This window comes from Mya arenaria, chromosome 14, assembly GCF_026914265.1.
Source record: "Mya arenaria isolate MELC-2E11 chromosome 14, ASM2691426v1".
NCBI lineage: Eukaryota > Metazoa > Mollusca > Bivalvia > Myida > Myidae > Mya > Mya arenaria.
Window position 1 is genome coordinate 10,589,496 of NC_069135.1, and position 23,080 is coordinate 10,612,575.

Genomic DNA, 23,080 nt, shown 5'->3' on the forward strand with positions numbered 1-23,080 from the left:
CATGTCAAACACAGACACAGGGACTGAATGTTAGACACTTCAGCAATACAAACAACAAACATGTAGCACAACAAAAAGTGAAATAGTGATCTTCATTTTCTTAGAGTTTGTATGTACAAGCACATGTAACAAGTTTGATACATCTATGCATGCGTGAACTTGCTACCATTAGTTCTTTATACAACCTAACAATTGTATGTAATGTATTAGGAATTAAAATCATTCAAGGGAGGTAACTCAGGATATTGGGAGTTTAAGGAAGAGAACCTTAGCATATTTTCATCAATGCTCACTCTGCGATTGCACTCTGGAATATATCTGAAGTTGCAAAATGTCCAGTAATTGTGTGAACTCAAATTGTTAAAAAATGCAATAAGAATTTTTAATGTTAATACCCCTATTTGTTAAAAAAACAACAACTGCATATTTCATTATTTCACTACTCAACTGGAAATTGAATTTTTGACTACAGGATTTGGCTTGTAATGAAAAAATGTCTTTATGTTAGAACGTGGTAATCCAGAGACTGTATGATTTGTAAATATTGATAATGTTTATGTGATGATGTGGCAAAATCTAACTGTTACCATCTCAAGATGAGAAGCTTTATTATCATCTTATACTTGACTAGAGTTCTTCCTATTAGTGTCCAAGCAACATACATGGTTAAGTACATGATTGTATAGTTACATATTTAATGAACTATAAATCTACAGTATATTGAGATACAATATTGACAATATGTTGAATATATATCAGCAGATACAATTCATGCTAAACATTTGTTATAGCGCATACTCTGATATCGGTTTCAACTTTCTGGATATTCTGTGAACAAACCAAGACATGCATTAACTAAGATTTGGTCATGCTACAATACCACTGCATATTCTTCAGAAAAACTTGACAATTTCACACAAGCATCACTTATTGCTATCTGATATCATTCAACTTTGAAATACAACTGATCTATATTGTACACAATCTTAACAAAGCATTACCACTTAATATAATACAAAAAAGCCTTTGAGTATAATTGGGTATTCAAGAGCACTTGAAAAACTTAAACAATCATTTGTACTTGGAATGCTTTGCAAGATATACAAATTCTGACATATTAGTTAAATGCAATCAATTTTCACACAAACACCGCTCACCGATGCAACGTTTCAACTTCATGATCAACAAGACAACTGATTAGTGGCTTTAAGCCTGCAGGGCCACTCAATTCACATGTCTTATTAAGCCTTCTAGCATACCCTTCCAAAATACTTAAAAATAAATGTAAGGTTAATAACAATTATGAAACTAATACAATAACATAGACAAATAAAAAAATATCAAAATTAACCCTTATACATTGTAACAAGAGCTGTCACAGAGACAGCACGCTCGACTATTCCGCCGCTTTTCCATGTATAGATTGAAAAGTTTTGGCGAAACATGCATGGATCACTGTTAGATTAGATTTCAATGCAATACATGAAGTGCTGAGATATTTACATAAAGTCGAAAAAGGGGCATAATTTTGTCAAAATGCTTGGTAGAGTTACTTCCTCCCATGTACAGGTTGGGTGCATGATGGTGAACAAGCGTGCAAAGTTTCAAAGCCAGATGTCAATGGACTTTGAAAATATTTGAGGTGGTACGCAAACTTAAACGTAAATTCTAAGAAGAAAAAGGGGCACAATTTTGTCAAAATGCTTGATACAGTTACCTCCTCCTGTGTAAAGGTTGGGGGCATGATGGTGAACAAGCATGCAAAGTTTCAAAGCCAGTTGTCAATGGACTTTGAAAATATTTGAGGTGGAACGCAAACTTTAACATAAATTCTAAGTAGAAAAAGGGGCATAATTCTGTCAAAATGCTTGATAGAGTTACCTCCTCCTGTGTACAGGTTGGGGGCATATTTCAATGGACTTTGAAAATATTTGGGTGGTACACAAACTCTTACAAAAACTTTAACATAAGTGGTTACGCCGACGCTAGGGTGACTAGGATAGCTCTCCTTATTCTTCGAATAGTCGAGCTAAAAAGCACAGCTTAGCAAAAGATAGCATTTATTTTAGCCTCCCTAAACAATTTAGATGGCCAAACCAAACTAGAATAGGTACAGCTATACCATTGGTGGGGACATTGAGCATTATTAGTCATTTGTATAGGTTATTTTAAAGGTCCTTTTTACTATTATAAGACCCCCTTACGCTTATTGCAGTTCATTAATACAGTCATTGTCTCTGGTAAATTAAAGTCTACAGGGAATGTACAACTGTGTGTTCTAAGCATGAATGAAATAAACTGCACAGGTGTAATATAGTGCCAAACAACATGTCAGTAAGTGAATAAAGTCTTTTAGTGAATGTACTTGAACAGTTCCACGTGAACAAATGTACAACATTCACGCATTTACCATTACGCTAATGTAACTGCTTAATAAGTACATGAGAGTAAAAAAAGAAATGTTATCACGAAAATAATCAGCAAAACACTAGCTGTCACAAAGACAGCGTGATCCACTATTCCGCAGCTTTTAAGTTCAAGGATTGCTAAGTTTTGGTAAAACATACACGAATCACTATAAAATTAGAATTTATGTAAAACCTTAAACGGAATTTCTAAGTCTAACAATTAATGGCCATAATTTGCATTATATGCAAAATAGAGTTATCTAATTTGATTTATCAAGTAGGTTGAATAGTTGGGAACACATGTCTAATGTTTTACAATCTCATTAAAATCAGATCCCCAATACGTGCTTCACGACGTTACGCTATGTAATGAAATGAAGTGAACATCACGATATGATTTTAATGAGATTGAATGTTTTATTGCAATACATCTTAAATGGGTTAACATGCTAAACCTTAAACTGAATTTCTAAGTCAATCAATAAATGGCCATAATTTGCATTATATGACAAAAATAGTTACCTAACATAATTATTTAAGGAGGTGGGATGGCTAAGTATTATTGTATAAGGTCTCAATGCAATGCATCAAGTAGTTCCTAAGATATTAATATATGTGTGCTTACATTAAACCCTTAACCAGAATGCCTAAAATGAATAATGGAGCCATATTTAGCATTATATGCAAAATAGAATTGTCTAACTTGGTTAATTATGTAAGGTGGGAATAAATGTCCGAAGTTCCAATGGAATGCATGACGTATTTGCTGGGATATTGGCCAAGATGTGGCTACATGCATAACTATTAACGTTAACCAGAAGTCAAATAATTTCTAAAGGCCATAATTTGCATTATAATTATGCAAAATAGAGTTATCTAACTTGGTTATTGAAGTAAGTTGGATGGTTGAGTACTGCTGTATAAGGTAGCAATGCAATACCCCCAGTAATGCTGAGACATTTACTATATAATGTAGTTACATGCAAAACCTTCACCAGAATTTATAAGGAGAATATTAAAGGGCCATAATTTCCATTATATGCAAAATAGAGTAATCTGACTCGATTAGGAGGTTAGATGATTGGATGGATGTATACTGTTGTATAAAGTCTAAAAATTTAATACATAACATAGTTGCTGAGATATTAACCTATGTGTGCTTTCATGCAAAACCTCACACAGAATTTCTAAGTTGAATGATAAAGGGTCGTAATAATATGTTAAATTGAGTTATTTAACTGCATTAATGAAGTAGGTTGAATAGTTGGGAATACATTTCTAAAGATTTAATGCAATAAATGATCAATTGCCGAGATAATGACGAAGAGATGCTTAAATGCAAAACCTTAACCTAGTGTGACGCTGACACAAGGGTGACTACAATAGCTCTGCAATATTCTTGGAATAGTCAAGCTAAAAACTAGTAAATAAATGTGTTATCAAGTATATTATCTTTGAGCATAATTACTGTGTTTAAATAACAAATATTTGTTTATGTAGAAGTTAAAAAGAAAAGACAAACACATACCTGTTCCTAACTCTGTGAAAATCAAGCTAAAATGCAAGAAAAAACAAGTAAACAGCATGCCTAATAAGTGGAAGATGAGATATGACTTTGCAGAAACAAGATTCCTTTCCAACTCAAAAAGATTAAAGACTGAAATGAATTTACTTTGACTTCAAGCTGAATGTGATATCTTCTTTCTTAATAATGGCAATTTATTTACCAAAAATGTATTTTGGAAAGAGAAAATAATTATGGCTGAATCTAAAACCACAGACACCGATGGTGTTCTAATTAACATAGTGGTAGATTTTAATAAACCAGAGTATATGGAAAGAATGCCAACGCTTGACTGTCATTGTTTTTCATTCTAAAAAGGGACATAACTCAACAATTACCAAAGTCAGAGTTAATGGCCTTGCTACTCATGTGTGCATTGTCTCTGGCAGCATGACGTTTTGGTGTTAAGGCCAAGGTTAAGTTTTCTGAACCAAGGCTATGACAATACCTTGACTTTTTTCTTTCAAAAAACGGACAAGCGACAAATCATTGACATACTCTGTTCCAGAGAGAGTTTGCCTGTGTGATGACCTTCCAGGAGCGACAGACACATGCACATCGGGCCAGGTCTGCTACATCCACGTATCGGAAAATCTGAAAAACAAAGGCATGATACAGAAAAGGTCAGTCTGTAAAACATTGTCATTTTAGAAAGTTCAATAATTATGTCAACTTATTACATAAGTCGTTACTGTTAAATATCTTGGCACACTGATTTAATAAGCTCAATCTAGAGAGCTTGAGGACTTTAAGTCATGACCATTAACTTTGATCCTATATAATTATCTATTATGACAAGAGAAAACAGGTTTGGAGGTAACAAAACATAATTATGCAATAATGCACATGGATTGTGATGTACTTCATTTTCCTACAGTATTTTGGGGTTGACTAAGTGCCAACAGATGCACTACCTCATCTCAGTATGTACCCTTTATGCCTGTATACTCCTAACCTCTCACACAAATGAGTATCGATCAGTTCCCTGTCTCCCTCTTACTCCAACCTTACCCCACAAGGCCTGGTATTTACACTGGTTACCTGTATGTAGATCCCTTATGGCAAGATGGAAAAGGATTCGTATGTTTCCAGTTTTCACTCCTTTTCAACACACACCTCCCCACCCCACCCCGAGTACATAACAGGGCCTGATATTCATGTCTGGTTACCTGTATGGCAACCTTTCATTGCAGGTTAGAGATGGAATCCTGTGATTCATGTGTTCACCCGACCCCAAGTACATAACAGGGCCTAGTATTGACGGTAGTTAACTCTATAGTAACCTCTCAATGCAGGATAAGGGAGTTCCTAGCCTCACCAGTTCCATCTCTTCTACCTCCCACATCACCCAAAACCCACACACACCATGGTATTTACATTGGTTACATGTATTGCAACCTTTAATGGAAGGTTGGAGATGGAGTTCGCTGCCTCACTGGTTTTCTGTTTTCTCTCCCTCCCAACCCACTGCACATCCAAGTACAAGTACTGTGCCTGAAGTTTACACCAGTATAGCAACCTTTCAATGCAGGTAAGAGATGGAGTTTCTAACCTCACAAGTTCCGTCTCTTCTACCTCCCATCACACCCCAAGCCCTCCCACCCCACTGAACATGTACATGTAAGGGGTCTTGTATTCACATTGGTAACCTGCATGGCAACCTTGCAATGCAGACTAGAGATGGAGTTTGTAGCCTTACCAGTTCCATCTTCTTGCCCCACCTAAATCCTTCCCTCCCCCCACTGAACATGTACTTGTTCCTGTATGTTACATGTTACATGTTACCTGTATGGCAACCTTTCTTGGCAGGTTGGAGATAGAGTCCCGTGCCTCACCAGTTCCCTGTCCAAAAGCATCATCATCCTCCATGTTCTCTCCACGCTCCAGTCGCTGGGAACCAGACACAATAAATGTTAGATCACATGGTGGGGTTTGTGGTTAGCAGTCAGTACAGTAATGTGGTAGAATTATTACGAACGGTTTAAATGAGGTGGAGAACATAATTGAAATTAATGGTTAGCTATTGACATTTTATAGAAATATCAGTTAAAAAAACCTTCAATTTATTATTATAAAAATACACACAATAGTTCTTTATATTTAAAACTTTTTACAAAAAAAAACAATTACTGATGGTCAGGTAACAACTTACTAACGCGGCCAATTAAGAACATTTCATCATTCTTAAGTTTTAAGGATACTTAAACTTATTCACCAATATGAAAGTCTATTTGCTTCAATCAGATTTCTTAATTTCAGGATTACACTAATGCTACAAATAACAGTCATTAAACAAGTTCATTTTTATAAGAGAATATGGTGAAAAATTCAAAACCGATGTTTGAAATAATGAGAATTCTTATTGAAATCAAGAATTGGAATACAATTTCAATATGCATACACATGTACAACCATGCAACCACACACATGATTATTATACTGAAACACATGCTAAATCGGCACCAAGCAAACAAAACATACAAAAATATAAACACTTAATTATGACCAAACATGCAAAAAATACAAAGCAATTTATAATTGACATTCAACTACCTTAAACACTTAGATAATATTGTGTTAGAAGATACAGCTATGTTTTTGTTTTACAGTATAGAAATCATGAGGTTATCTAGTTCCAGTATGACCACAATGTTCCTGTTACTAGCCACTTACATACCGGACCAGTTAGTCCATACCCATTTAGGAATATTCTCAATCAAAAACCGCCAACGTTCTGTCTTTTAGGTTTTTAAAATGACGTAAAATTTTGAATACAAACAGTAGTACTACCAACCTAAATTTTGATGAAAAAAACATTGATATTGATTTAATTTTTATTTCTTAAAATTGAAAGGTACCCCTTCTTATGGAATGAGGTAGAAAATTGACTGGTACAGTACCCTCTCACAGAATGAGGTTAACCACTGACTGGTACCCTCACTCACAAAATGAGATAGAAGAGTGACTGGTACCCAACTCAGGGAATGAGGAAGAAAATTAACTGGGCCTCTCATAAAATTAAGTATGATTTAAACTACAATCTATGGCATTGTCAAACTTAAAGCAGCAGTGAAAATCTACAAGCCCTAAGAGAGGTACATTATACACATTGAGATCTTTGTTAATTTATATAGTTTCAACATAACATTGGCGGTGTGATACTCTACATGGTCGGTGGAAGCACCTGGCAGACACGGCAATCTTACACTTGTCTACCCTACATAGTGCTAGAATATTGACAACTTTCAGGTGTATTATATCCAACCTTTATACTTAATGAATCTTGTACTGATTTGGAAAATACAAGTCTTTCCACGTGTATTTAATATCATACTGTCAATCATGTACATTGTTTTCATTGCAACATTATATATTAGTTCATTATATATATATATATATACCCCGGTATATGTGAATTATGTTCGTTTCCAAACAGTTATACATCAGATTTCTTTGCTCTGTATGTATAATACACAGATTGCAATATTCTAGGTTTAAAACAGTTTTATGCTTATCTAAAGCTAGGTTTTTCTTTTTTTTCATTTCATTCTTTTTTACGATGTATTGGAAACATGCATAATATGAATCAGGTGTCAAAAAATTGTGAATTTAACAAGATGGATATAATACCAATATCATTCTGATACATTATATGCTATATTGCATACATCATCGTTAAGCTATATGGAAATATATTTGTCATAATTACCCGTAAGTTGATCTAATTGAAAGGATAACAAAAAGCGTTACACAATTCAACAAAATGAAGAGTGCATGAATTTACTGTTCTAAAAATAATAGTACACATAACTTACTCTAAAGGGAGGTGCATCTTTTTCTACCTAATAAAGCCCGTGACCTGGCATGAGCAGTTTCCACAATTACTAGAAATTTGATCATATGACTGATAGGTCTAAAAGGGCCTCACTCTGATATCGAAAAAAAATGTTGCATGAAATGTGAACAAATTTTTGTTACAATGATAAAACATCGTCTTATTTAAAAAAGAGCTCTAATTTTAACAATTATTTACAAATGTGACAGATAATGCTCCATTTTGCTAAAGGGCTTTTGAAACACTATTGAAAACTGAGTGAGTTAATGCTTGGATTTACAGAAGTCTGTTTTAATGAGTATCTGTCAGTGGCTGTTTGGGGTTTGGTAATTACAGTAGGTTAAATAACTAAATTTCAACAGTCAACAAAAATTGTTACCAACTTAAATTTGTGAGCGAGTCCCTTTTAAAAGATAAGAAGGAATTCATAATCATTTATGTAACTTATGAAGGCAAAGTTAGAACAAGCATCCATTTTTATCCCTTCTCAGTAAAGATTATCAACTGCTCATGCTCAATGACAAAGGCTGTCATGGGTACATTTTTCTACTTTGGGAAATCAAAGTACCAAAGGAAACGAGGAAAACTGTGTAAAACAATTAAAAGATTATGAAATAAAGATGCTGTTTTCATTTAATCTGTATTTCTGTCACACAAGACAAGAACGTAATAAAAAAGCGATATATTAAATAAAAGCAAAACCTGATTATGAATGTCAAAAGCTGAAACCAAGTCACTCCATTCATCATTGTAGTTAGCACTGCATATTTTAAGATATTCTTGACAATATGAACAGATCATGCTTAACATCAGGCTTATGTTCATAGAAGGGCTTGAGTTTACTGAAAACCCACCACATCAGAAAACCTCCAAGAAAACAGAAACAAAGCTGGTCCCAATTTTTCGAAAGTTCTAACCAGCTTAATAAGCTAAGCCCATTCAGCCAAATTTATTACTTCATCTTGATTTTGCTTTAAAATAATTCATTGTGATTATCATAAAGATAATTTCAATTAATGGTCCAAAACTCTATTTGTAAGTTTTACACAAATGATACAAAAACAAAAACAGTGATCTCAGCTTAATCCTGATATAAGGGACTTACAATGTTTCAAGAAATTGGTGCCTGTATGTCTTCTTTAACAGATCTTTTTTTCAAATAGTATTTATAAAAAATTCAGTTATGTTGTGAGACAAATATTATAAAGAAAGACCTTCACAAGCAGATGCCAACGCTTGCCTTTCCATCTTAGTTGGCCACCAAGTGGTGTTTCATTGTTTAAGCCAGAGTGATTGGCCTTGTTACAAATATGCACATCATTGGGAACAGATGTGTGAAATTTCATGCAATTCCTTTAAGAGACTCTTAGATATATCTGAGGTTAAAGTTTGTGAACATTTATTGATGATAACAATGTCAACACTGAAAACACCAAGACTATGATAATATCATGACTAATTTTCAACAGACAAGCTTATAAAATCATTATGTTTTCTCTGTTTTCTGGAGGTTTTAAGGACATCCTGAGCTAATTCAGGGTTAGGAACTGCAGATACCAAAACTTCACAGTATATACCAGGGTCATCTGTGAAAGAAAAGGCTTATCATGAAAGTTATGAATAATGGACAGAATATTTTCACTGTCCCGTGAATATTCAAATCTTTCTCAGAAAGGTTCTACAAACCGTCATCAAAGAAACGAAGATGCACACAACAGTAATAAATCAAAGTGCTAAACTTCAGAAAAAATGCACACAAATAAATGGTTGCATAACATGAAATGACAAAACATAAATCTGTAATAGTGTCATCATGCTATAATACCCACTTGAAGTCCCATCTACTTGTGCACAAAAAAATTAAAAAAATTAATGCATAGATCTTCAATAGTTATTTTTTCCAAATTATTTCAAAAATTCTTACCAATGGAATACAAGAGAATTCCAAAATATAAGTTCTACCTGTGTTTACTTTTTTATAAGATTACAGTCATCGAAATTAGACTCTTGGATGAACAAGCCCGAACTCTTGTTTTATTGCATGGAATCATATTTATGAACAAGCCCTGCTAAATAAAATTCAGAATTTGAGCAGGCCCGGAAGACATTTTACCAGAGCAGGGCATGCGGGCTTGTGCTAATTTCGACCACTGAGTTTACTGTTTTTAGAAATTTTAAAAGAACTCTATCAATTGTATTTGTGTTTCAGAGTGCACCCCACATTTCACACATGTACCTCTACAAGACAGAAAAACTGTTACCCCCTGTCAGAATGAAAAATATCATCAATGGCAAATGGACATAAGATCATATGTTAAGATCAAATGTCCTTGGAAACAACCTCATGGCAATTCAGTAACCATTTTTAGCAATTTTGCATCTGATATCATTAAAAAACTCAAAGAATACTCAAAGTAATACTTCCATAATTATGGAAAATTCTTATTTTTTAATTTAAACTATGGCTTCTTTCCAGAACAGTTGCTTAGTTGTTTTCTTTTTTTAGATGAAATTTTTAGTTGTCAAGAACACATAACTACAGTATAAAGCATATGATAAAGATGATTTTCAAGGACATTCAATAAGTATATTTATAAGTAAATACATATTATAATTAATAATCTGTTTATTCTACAAGAAACTACTAAACTCTGCATGAAACAATGCCAATGAGATCCCCAAACAGTAGAATATTTGACAAAAACCAAAGATCTGAGTAAATGTTGAAATAAGACCATAAAGGTGCATACAGAGCCTGAAATATCAAGGGTTACAGGAAACTAGAAGACCATACCTCAAAATATTCCCGCTGTCGTCGAGCATCCAAGGTGTGTGAATGCCAAGCCTCAAAAATCACTCGTCCAATGGACACGTTTAGAACATGGGATATCTTCTGGTATGCCACTGCAAAATAAAATTGTTGTTTGTGTCCTCATATCAAATTTAATTCCGCGTTAATTCCAAATAATTTTGAAAATATGTTATACTGTGACAACAGCAAGGAATACACTTTCTGACTTATGTATTCATTTTTATATACATTATTTTCTGCTCTTCATATGTACATGCACTCTTTTTAAATCACACAATAAAGGTTTAACTCCATATTTATTGTGATTTGTATGTTTAGTCTTACTTGCTTGTCTTCCCTTCCTGTACTTGACCCATTCCTAAAAAGAAAGTAGGTTCTCTAGTTAGGAAAACTAAATATTTACAATATTAAAACTTTAAATGCTCTTTCCTACATTTCCCCCAGGTTTTTTCCACACTAGGCAAAACTAAAACTATAAAATAAAGTTAATTTAAAATTTTATACATATTAATCCATAAAAAAAACTGAAAAAGCATGATGGATAAAGTTACTGAAGTTTGAAATTTTGTTCCATATTTCAACTAAATCTAAACATAAATGACCTTTTTGGCCATAAAATATTGATTATAAAAACAAATTTGGTAAAATGAATAAGTATTCTTTCTCTACTCATAATTGTCTTTCAAATGATACAAAATTAATATGGGGTCACTATACATCCAAAAGTTTATATGATTGTCTATTGGATCCCATGTAATGAACATTGAAAAGATATGTGTCTTTGATTCTCGTAATTACTGATATAGAAGTTTTATGATTCATCTAAATATATTTAGCATGCTTCATTGAATCCTTAAGTAAGATTTGTTTTTAGAGATACACAACCCTGCTTGAATACCCAGATAAAAGGGCTACCCCACCCCCGACTTACGATCCACTCATCGAGGTAGAGTTTGAGTGTCCTGTGTGAGTGGAATGTGGTGGCTCGCGTCATCTTTTCCTCCATGTCTAACCTCTTACGCTTCTTTCGCAGGTAGTACTGCATCCAAGAGCTGTATAAAAAAAACGTAAGAATCATTTGAAAGGAGGGTAAGGTTTAAGGGGAAAGCAGCAGTGGGACAACAAAAACTAGGGAGTCAACAAAAACTATTAACTCTACATAAGATGTCATCCTGTGAATTTTATTTAATTGACATGCCTTACACAGTGTATCTCATTTGAATACATTATATGTATTTAACACTCATGTTTGATGAACTATTATTTGTTATAACTACTGTTAAACCAAGATGTCATGCACTGAGAGTTGGTTACAATATAATGGTTGTAATGTATAGGTGTCTGGACTAGATTTTGCTAACATTAAAAATTGCAAATACAGTGTTATATACACGTAGTAATTAAGGTATACTATATTGATGACTTTACAAAACTTCAACATCATATTCTTATGAAACGTTAACACATTAGTTGCTATTGTTTCAATATACATTCACTGCCCCTTAGACGCAAAATAAGAGATGTTTGTAAAACATGTATGATCTCCTTATGGCAGCCAATTGGTCATTTCACATTAAATGTATTAGGTGATTTAAAGTTTTGAAAAACACCCCTTTTAAGTTTAAGGATAGTACTCCTAGTTATTAGTATACAGTTGTTGCGTGGGCATTTGTGTTACAGTAAGTCAATCTTGTAACCTTGACCTTTGATTTGTTGATAAAAAAAATCAGTATGTGGTGTACAATAGGGATCTTCAGGTCATGACCAACCTCCCCAACAAGTTTGAGGGCAATAGGTCCAAGCTTTTTCTTTATATTGATTGGACAGGGTTTTTTCTGTTCAAGGTAACTACTTACCTTGACCTCCTGACCTTAAAGCCAATAGGAATCATCTACTGTTTATGACCAACCTCGCTACCAAGTTTGAAGACCTTAGGCCTAATATCTATGACCATGACCATTGATATTTCGATGGAAAAATCAATAGGGGTCATCTGAGGGGTCATTCTCAAGTTATCAATCAAAAAAGGTTTGGTTTACTGACTGAACGATACATGCAAAACATTATACAGTCACTTCTTCTAAGGGAGGCATAAGAAAAAATATATTGTACTGTAAATTAATAGTGTATTTTAGTCCTAAATAATTAATGTGTGGTACATACCAGAAGGTGACCTTCATGGACTTGGTGTTGTAGTGGAGGTAGGCCTTCTCATACATCTCTGGAGTCGGCTGTAATCATACCAGTATGTCATGCTTTACCACATGGCAACATGGGCAAGTACATAAACAAGTGGGTTTTTTATTTATGTAAAATTCACTGTGACATTTTGATGATGTAATTGTTATCAATTTTAATTCATAAAATTTTACTTGGAGATCAAAGCTGACCTGCCTATCTGAAATAAAAGATAATAATGAAATAAATAATTATGGAAATGCCATAGGCTTTTAGAAATCATCTAAATCCATACAATACAATCTCGTGGAAAGAGAAGGCAAGATGTGCGAGGCTATAGATGAAACTCAGTATATTTTTTTCCAGAATAAGAAAGTTCAATAAGATAAATCAGTTAATGTACTATTTTAAAAGGAATACTTCATTACTAAATAATTTACATTTGTGCTTTGAAATTCACAAAGAACTGCTTTGCATGAGCAAACTCATACCTTATCTAGCAATATCAGAAAGCGCATTAAATAATATATACTTCTTAGCTCAAAAATGGTTGACAAGTTTTATTAATGCTGTGATTTCTTTTTCATAAAAACCTGGCAAACTAAGCCAATTTTTGTAAGCAAAAAAACTGTAAATATTTTTTTTAATATAAAGATGAAGACAATAAAATGGTAGTTGTAATTAATTTCTGATTTATATGAAGAAATAAAAAAATAAACAAAATGTGTTCAATGCAAAAGAAGAGTGCATAAAAAAGGAAAAATTCAAGTCAATTACTTTGCTAAAACCAGAAAAAAACTTTCAAATAAAATGAGTTGACTGCTTTACTATGAAACTACTTTGATTGTCTCCCTTGACATGAAAAAAATCAAATTCATGGTGGAAAATGGAAATTTCATGTAAGCAAGTTCAAATCATTTACTTTTGTTACCTTATTGTTAATGGCAAAAACATTTGGTCAGGTTTATCTGATAAGCCTAATTTAGGAGTCAGAGTGAAAGTTGTTCAAAATATCTGAATACTAAGGTTCAACTAGCCAAATTTAGTCATTAGACCATTAAACTATAATAAATTATTCATCTAATAAATTATCTGATATTCAGAATACCGGTGTACAATTTTCAGTCCTTGAACTTAAGGAGAACTTACTAGAGAAACCTGACGAAGAAACAATAGTTACAATATAAATGATAGAACTTGCTCTGAATGGATCAAGTACAAATTTAAAATAACTAAACAAAATCTTGAAACATAATTGAAAAAATAGAAACAAAAACTATGAGCTTTGCAATAAAATGCCTCAAAATGAATAAACATTTCACGCAGTTACCTGGAGCAGGTGCAAAATACGCTTGGGAATCGGACCTTCCTTAAGACCATAACAAAAATATTGTCAGAAAATACAAATATTGGTAGGCAATATCCGAATCTATAAGATTGCAATATTTTCAGATCTACTGAAATACGACATAAACATAAAAAATCAATTAAGAAGCCAGAAGATTTATGTTTTGCGCAATTTTTCTAAGGCAGGACAAGAGCTGTCAAAGATATGTGACAAATGCCCCCAAATTTTCATTGTCAGAATGATAGCCATTTTATACACAGTGTAATATGAAGGAAATTTGAATATATAGCTGATGAATAAAACAAAAAAAGAGGCATGTGGACCTTAATCAAGATGGACAATTCTTTTATGAATAACAAATAAAATTTTGACACACATTTTGTGAACTTTGATTTCCAATGAAATCCCTATCTGACTTCTTTTGACCACTCAATGTGACTTTGACCTTTGGGGTGAGAGCACAAGCGCAAGGCATGACCAGTGATAGAGACTAGCTTTTGCATTGGATTCCATTGGACTACCTACTTTCAAATGTTAGTTGTCTGATTCAAAGTATAGGAGCCTAATGTTAATGCCAAATAGAAAACATAAACTTAAATTTAAAAAAAAGAATCTCAGTGTTTTGATTTGCCTGTATACTTCGCTGACCATGAATAGGCTGTGTGGAATAATTGAGGCATGTCTAAGGATAAGGATACGACCAATATTGAATACTGGCCCAGGCCTAAATTTAGGATTCTGGTGATCTCATACTTCCTATAGTGTTGAACAGTGATGACGCACCTTCCTCAATTGTTACAACTTTGAAGTTTGATAAAACTCTGATTTATCGTGACAAACTTACACCTGGGACACAAATTATTCCTTTGATGTCCATACATAGCTCCACTGACTAGTGTGGCCTTGACATTTGCAGTGAAAGCATGAATGCTATTTACAACACACCTTCCCATGATGCTCTACAATTATGTGAAGTTTGATAAAACTCTGATTAAAAGTGACAAGCTTCCAGCTGGGACACATATTATTCCCTTGAAGTTCCTATAAAGCTCCACTAATTAGCATGGCCTTGACCTTACTAGTGAAGGCATGAATGGTATTCACAACACACCTTCTCATGATGCTCTATAATTCTGTGAAGTTTGATTGAAATTTGATCAAAAGGGACAGCAAAGACACAAATTATTGAAATGAACTCCTTATTAGGCTCCATTGACCACTTAGTGTTACCTGGACCTTTTTTGTGAAACACAAAAACACCTCCCCATGCCGCTCTACAATTCTTGAATTCCTGATTGAATGTAAAAAATTACAGCTGAAACCCAATCTATTCCTACTAGATCCCTGTTGGGTAATTAATTGACCATCTTAACCTTTGTGGTGAGAGCATGAATGCTACATGTGTATGTGTGACACATCTTCAAACACTGCTTTACAAACCAGTGAAATTTGATCAACATTACAGTTGGAACAATATTGTCAGACAGATGGATGGACAGGACAGTGTAACTGCTATAATAATGCCTCCATTCTTGGGCAATTAAATATGTATATATACATTAACTATCATACATAATGAAGTTTTTGCTGCCATTCTAATACAAACTTTTGACAGTATAAAATACTACATGTTTGTCAAAAATGATATAAAATGCCCCCAGTCCACATATGCAAAATCATAATCAAACTTCCAGAGCCTTCCTTGGTAGTGCATGGTTGGTCTTCTGATCAGATATCATATTACGTGTGCATACTTTTTAACACTTATTATTTTGTGGACTGCATCTGATGGTAATTGTGCATCTAGGACACTTGTCATTTAGTGCAGGTAGATCAGTTTATCTTTCATACCGGAGATCCATGTTGTGTTTCCAGAGAGAATTGCATCTTCTAGCACCCCCCCCCCCCCCCCCCATTGAAGATGAGACAAACAAAACAATGTGCCAGTTGATAATATTTAAGTATAAAGTTTTGATCAATTCAAATTATGACATTTTAAACACCGGGTAAATAATGTTCTAAAAACAATTCAAATTAAAAAAGTATTCTATCCCTGAAAAAAATGTGATGTTTTATGTGACCTATTTGGCTTTAACTGTGATTTTAAGTCACTGAACGTATAGTATTATATATAAGTAAACACCGTTGCACTTGTGATTTGGTCAAATGTACAAAAATGTATTTTTAATGTTAATGTAATGCCTAAAACACTTGAAATTGAGAGGTATGCAAGAAAAGGTATAATTCAGGTGTTTCCAGTACGCCTGACTGGAATATCTGACCCTTGGACACACTGTAGCTTCTGCAAGCCTCGAAACTGGCTTCTGCACATGCCCTTGGGTGCAATTTCCCTTTCTGCCATACTGGGAACACATGAAAGATACTTTAATTGTATCCCTATCATAAAAAATGTAAAAAAATCCTCCACCAGCCAATACAACCACTCGCTCTACCCTGCCTGCAATGGTGCAATACCTAGTAACCTTAACCATTACAATTACACGCTTACAGTAAATTGTTTGGACCCATATCTACATCAGATCTTTCAACTTCATGATGAATTAAAAAAGTTAATGTCCTTGAAAGTATGTCCTACTAGTATGTCATAAACATCATTATACTACCCAATACAAATTGTACTAAATTTCTCTAACCATCATATGCCATGATACTTTTATCATACAAAGTATATACAAATATTATAAGACAAATCACTCCAAGAGATGCAGCAAGAGATCACTGTCAGTGACTGTTGACAATACGCCAGTTGAGGTTAGATCTACATGTGTGATACCTACCCGGTTAAGAGGACTCTGTTAACAAACAAGTGTCACATGCAATGTTATTCTCTGGGTATGTTTTCTCTCAACAACCAACCAAGCCCCTACTGGTGCCAAGCTAACTGACAAATCCATGAACCTGACAGGTTGGTTATTCCAGCCACATTTTAACATACTGCCTTACCTCTTCCTGATATTATTATGTATAAAAAAATATTTATTATACCATTAATTAAATACTATTTCATGTCATGTCTATATTATAGATTGTGTTACCACGATGAATGATACAAATCACACAAGAACCTTATACTAGACACAAATTGTTATTCATTAGAACAGCTAGTGTTTATCTTTGCTATCCTTAAAATAGTGGATTTATTTCATGCAAAGAAAACATTAAACAGTTATTGCATAATGCATACTTTTTAAACCTGTTAAAGAATGTTTAATTTATTGAATGACCCATGTGATATTTTACATATTATAATGTTGTCACTGCCCTTCATAAATTGTGTATGCAGATTTTGGCTACATTTCAGCAGAAAAAATATTTTGAATGTTTCTTTACCCAAACAAACTGTTTTATAAAACATTGTTGGTAAAAAAAAATATGAAAAACTTGGTCAAATAAAAAGTTCTCTTTTAAAATGAGCTTAAACTTGATTGAGCACTTTATTTTTATATTTTGTGTTCCATACTACATTTTGTATATACAACTAGAGTGTTATTCAAGATTTTCCCAAACAAAACTAATACTTATGTGACTTTTGCCTCAGTTGTGTTAAGATGCAAAGATCATACTAGTTACATAAACACAAAATAAACATTTTGCATTTGGAAACAAACCACATCTTAGATGAAACAATTTGATATTTTGCGATTTGAATTGTACACAACTTTTGAGACATAAATTATCACTAAAAAAATGTTCTCATGATCAGTATATAGCCTTTGAGTTTGCTATCTACTGCAGTAGCTTCACAGAATATACAGCACTGTTTCATAAACTCTTTTAACAGATACAAGTGTATATAATAAACTGACATACACAGTTTTCAAAGAGCAGAGACCATGTGTTGTTTTTAGCTGATATATAAGCTTAGTTTAAATCTGTTCATATATGAGTTGTGACCTTACATCAATATCTGGCACAATGCGCTGAGAAAATAAACATATGTAATATATAAATAAAACTGTTCTCACAAAGTTTGTATGAAATATAAATGTTTGAAATAATAAGTCATTGAATAAAACTTGAATGCTATTTTTTTTTTATATAAACGGAAATACAAATTTACAATAATTATAAAATTAGAAAAGAAAGAAAAATATCCTTATTCATTTCTAATAGGGTAGTTTTTACCATTTACTTGTATACTTTTCCAATGGCTAAGAATGTAGACTATTCCAGTGCATCTATTATATGGTATTGTAAAAATAAATTAACGTTATTAACTCTGACATACATATAGAAACAACTGTATGATTATTTTTACTTTCAAGGAATTATCTAATCAATTACAAAATGCTTAAATAAGTGTTTTTGACTTATGTTCACCAGGACCTACCAGCATGCTCTCATCATCCATGTTGAAGATGAACTCCAGGTTGCTCTCCGACACAACCTTGTTTAACGGCTTCATAAATTCTTCCACAAACAGGTCCCTGAAATACCACTGAGGCTTTTGTTTTATTACAACAGACTCATTTTGTACCTATTACGAAAACAAATTCTCATAAAATGAAAGCCTTTTTAAGTTTGATGTTAATTTTATTCATATACTGTTTTTATCCACTGTTTGATATAATAGGGTCATTAGTACTGCATTTTGATCCGGTAGGTTGTATTCAACTTAAGTGGATTTTTGCAGAGTGAAATCAAATCTGCAAAAATCTACGACTTATCGGATCAAAACACAGTACAAATAACCCTTTTATTATATACATTACTGGTTAGATCACTTAAAAGCCACATGTTTTAATAATAAATGTTATTTTAACGATGCACTATTTTGTTTTATGTCGTCATTTTAACATCACGCAATGATACTTGATATGACGTGACGTCACAACAGTGGAATACGGCCGTATTGCACTGGACTGGAATACCGACTATGGTATTTTGCGATATGTTTTGTGCGTGTATTTATGATGGTATATAATAAAATTACATGTACCATTGAAACCCTCTGAAAATAAAAGAATTAATAATATATCCATTTAATGATCTAAAAAATATTTTAACAAACCATTCTAATCCATCCGTTCCAAACTCAATGAGGTACTTGAGATTGTCAATGATGAACTGGTGCGGATCCTCCGGACACATCACAGCAAGTCCAGTTATAAGGGCCTAAAAAGTTCCAGTAGATAATAATATGATCATATAATTTCAAGAATGATACGGTATCATACTTAAACTTAACCGTAAAATTTCTGGCTCTGATATATACTATAAAGAAAGCTTTTTGTAATTTATAACAACAGTAATGCAATTTGATATTTATGAAACCAATTGTAATTTAAACATTGACATTTATGACAATGCTTTGTCCTGTACTTGCTCACTACTATAGCAACAATTATACAACCTTTCTGTCATCTTACACCAATACTACTTTTGGCAAAAAAATAATATTTAAAGGTTTTGAAGCAATGAATAATGCTCAATGAAAAGATTGTCAACAATTGGTATATTATAAGTATCATGTTACAAAATTGCTAAATTTAAACTGCCAGACTGTGCTGAACTTAAATCTTAAAACTTAAGATATTTGAGTTTGCAAATAGTCATGGTTTGAAAGTCCAATACCTTTACTTAGAAAGAAAAAAATCATTAATATTCCAGTGTTAAATGAAACACAAAGAGTTAGTTTAATTTAGATCGACTTCTGTCAATAAAGCATCGCCATTTTAACCATCTAGCAGGTGCAAGTTATCTTTCTGCTCAATATACTTAGCGCTGGGATCTGTCATTCTTGGCTAGGTGGGATATGGACGCGTAGATTCCCCAATTCAAAAATCGTAAAAGACTCTGAAGCAGCTGTTTATATTGAACTGAATTTTAAGAAATTGTATGGTTTTCTTTAACTTGAAGTGCTAGAAATGGCATTTCTCCAATTAAAATTATTGACAGTTAACATAAAAATGTATAGGGAAATGAATTAGTAGTGTATAATATGAAACAAAATAATATTTTTGAATGTCAATATTGTGTTAGCGTAATCTTATTACACACCTCGTATACATCTGGCAATTTGTTAGATCGTAAGTATCTTTTTAGGACTGGATCAAGTCCTTTCATTGATGCGGCCATTTTGAGAATTAAGTTTTTTTATTGTTGAAAATTAATCTAACTTTTAACTTTTATCATTGTTTTCATTCGCAACCAAGCGGTGTTAAATAATTTTGACATTGTAAAAACAGCATATATCACAGTTGAGGTTAAATACAACTAAATGTTTGTTCTGTTTTTTTGCTCTTACCATACATTGTAAAGCATTGCCTTTTCTGTCATTGTACCGCTTTCAAGTATATAGACCATTCTTATTAGTCATATTTTTCTATTTAACCGCTTAGTTAAATACCTGCATTTCAAAAAGATGTATTTGGACAACAAGCCGAAAAAAGAACATGTTGTCACAAGACCTTCAATTTATGTAATGTTCTACTAGCAGATACAATATGACATGCCTAAATAATATATGCAATTGTATGATAAAAAATGCACATCAACCGGGTAAATTACACGTCTTGCGTGGACGAACTGATGGTAAAATCCCCGCCAAATGCCCCCGCACCCCAGGGACCCTAGGTAAGACCCCGCTCTATATGGCGCGAAGACAAACCACCGCATTCACCCGGCACTGTGGGCTTACCAGGAAGGTAAAAATACGGCCCATTTCCCCGGTTATCCCAAGTATACCATCGGACCTGGGGGGGGGGGGGGGGTACAATGGACTGCATGATGCATAATACGATCAATGTTTTCTCGGCTTATACCGCGTTTTCCGGTTTCATTCCCGGGAAATAAACCTGTCCGAATCTGATGACCCAGATTCTATTTTTAACCGCTATTACCTTAATCCCCAGCCGCGGCCAAATGTAAACACAGATATATACATGCATTTACTTTGATTCAGTACGCGTTTATTTTAAAACCATTTAAGCATTCTTTTGTTAATACTGCGTTAAGGACCTCGTCAATATTAAACCATTGCGTTTTCTTTTATTTTAATTGCATAATTACTCAAAAACGCAACTTATTTGCACTATATACATGTATATATTAACCGCGCAACGAATTATGAATACTCATTACGGCGCTGTTTTTAGCAGAACGCAGCTCCGTAGCTTTAATCTCGAGCCAATTGGTAATGTTAAAAGTCGTTCTTCGATTACCCGAGTTCTAACTGAGCTGGGCTTGATTCGCCTATGCGCGCATCAATTCGTCAAATGTTAAAAATGTTTTGTCGATCTGACGGTGGTAGATTCTAATTTACGCTTAAAAAAGTCTGCAGGCCTTGAGGCCTACAGCCTAATAAACTGTCTTAGAAAAATATGTAAGAGGTGATGCCAAGAAATGAAAACGATCGTGTTAAGCACAACTACATTTATATTAAAACAAAGGCATGTTTAACAAATCTACACCTTACAAGTAAAGGATCATCTGGTTAACCATCACGCAAAATGTCAATCGTAGTTTCAGTGCAGAAATTTTGGATTCAGTGATTCTCTACAAAGCTCTTCTGACTTTCTGAGTATTTAAGTGTAGCCAAAAAAAGGGTTCATGTATATTATAAGTATCTTCCATGGCCGAGAGTGTTACATAGGTTCATTCCGACCCGAGCGTAGGGTGTTTTGCGGAAACGAGGTTTACCGAGTTCCCACAAAACACCCTGCGCGAGGGTCGGGATGAACCTATCTTACACGAGCGGCTATGGTAGATGCTTTTTCTCCCACCTCAGTTAAACAAAATTAAGTAAAAATGTATATTTTTGCTGGAACTCTTCGTGCTTAGTAAATATAATTGCGTACATGGATATGCGATAATTCGTGGTTGTCATGGATATGCACGCAGTGATTCAGACTATGTGAATAGGTCTTTAAATAGTTCTAAGGAGAGTGAAGCATTATTTATTAAAAGGTGCGTGAAAACTGTTTTATTGTGACATTTGAAGCGAGAAATAATTAATTAGCGTTCTAAATATTGTCACAAGACAAGATTTCCATGATGTTACAGACGACAGTCATCAACAAGGGAGGTAATTATATACAATGATGCGACCATTAAAAAGGAGTTCCATACGGGCATTTTATCTTCGCCCGTGGGCAAGATAAAAATTTATAGCATGGTTAAATTTAAATATTGGATCTACTTATCTGATGTGGGAGAAATATATTTCGGTAAACATCGTTTCCGCAAAACACCCTACGCTCGGGTCGGAATGAACCTATCTTACACCCTCGGCCATGAAAGATACTTATAATCCATTCCAGTGGCTGATCCAGGACTTTCTAAATGGGGGAGGGGGGGCACAACTTATTAACATTTGTTGTCGCTGTCAATGATGTTCAGCAGATCAATTGAATTAAAAAATAGCATTTACTGATATTATAAGATAAACCTTTTACCAAAAAATTGTATCATGCCGATGAGAAGAATCGAACCGGGGTCGTCGGATTTGATTCCTTAGTCGTTAACCGCTCGGCCAACTGAGATGCACCCTAGAATAAATACTGTATAAACCTATAGTATTAAACTTCGGTATAATTGATCGCCCTCATTACTGTAATTCGGATGGCATTGTCATATAAGTTAACTGAAGTAAAAACTTGACAACAAAGAAAGGGTTTCAAATATATAAGTCTGTATAAATTTACAAAGTCTCTAGCATGATTCCAAGAACTGGACGTTAATAAAGGCCGAAATGGAAAGTTTCTACACCGCAACGTTTTGAATTTAAACTTTTGTTAAATCATAAATGTACGTCATGCACACACATACCTTGTTGACACGCAAAGGCATTATTTTTAAAAGCAATGACGAACATAAACTGTGCACATGTGAACAGTTTAAAACAACTTTTATGTCTGGCATAGTATATATTCTGAAAACATTAAACTAACCCGTATAACTGCAATCGTAACAA

General features: G+C 33.6%; 1 protein-coding gene across 4 annotated transcripts in view; it reads right to left on the reverse strand.

Moving 5' to 3' along the window:
- The window catches only part of LOC128217608 (dynein regulatory complex subunit 6-like), a 28,335-nt gene extending 8,018 nt beyond the window's left edge, over window positions 1-20,317 (reverse strand). Inside the window, exons 1-13 of one of the 4 annotated variants that reach the window (XM_052924858.1) lie at window positions 20,167-20,317; window positions 19,178-19,281; window positions 18,497-18,593; window positions 14,128-14,166; window positions 12,783-12,850; window positions 11,551-11,671; window positions 10,944-10,977; window positions 10,602-10,711; window positions 7,682-7,693; window positions 5,758-5,862; window positions 4,471-4,566; window positions 3,937-3,962; window positions 799-828 (exon numbers count right to left, since the gene is read on the reverse strand). In XM_052924858.1, coding sequence (XP_052780818.1) covers window positions 799-828; window positions 3,937-3,962; window positions 4,471-4,566; window positions 5,758-5,862; window positions 7,682-7,693; window positions 10,602-10,711; window positions 10,944-10,977; window positions 11,551-11,671; window positions 12,783-12,850; window positions 14,128-14,166; window positions 18,497-18,593; window positions 19,178-19,281; window positions 20,167-20,244 — 920 coding nt within the window. In that variant the 5' untranslated portion in view covers window positions 20,245-20,317. Of the gene's footprint in view, window positions 1-798; window positions 829-1,157; window positions 1,272-3,936; window positions 3,963-4,470; window positions 4,567-5,757; window positions 5,863-7,681; window positions 7,694-10,601; window positions 10,712-10,943; window positions 10,978-11,550; window positions 11,672-12,782; window positions 12,851-14,127; window positions 14,167-18,496; window positions 18,594-19,177; window positions 19,282-20,166 lie in introns of all 4 variants that reach the window. The other 3 variants (XM_052924855.1, XM_052924859.1, XM_052924860.1) reach the window with 3 other exon arrangements.
- Window positions 20,318-23,080: the final 2,763 nt, after the last annotated feature.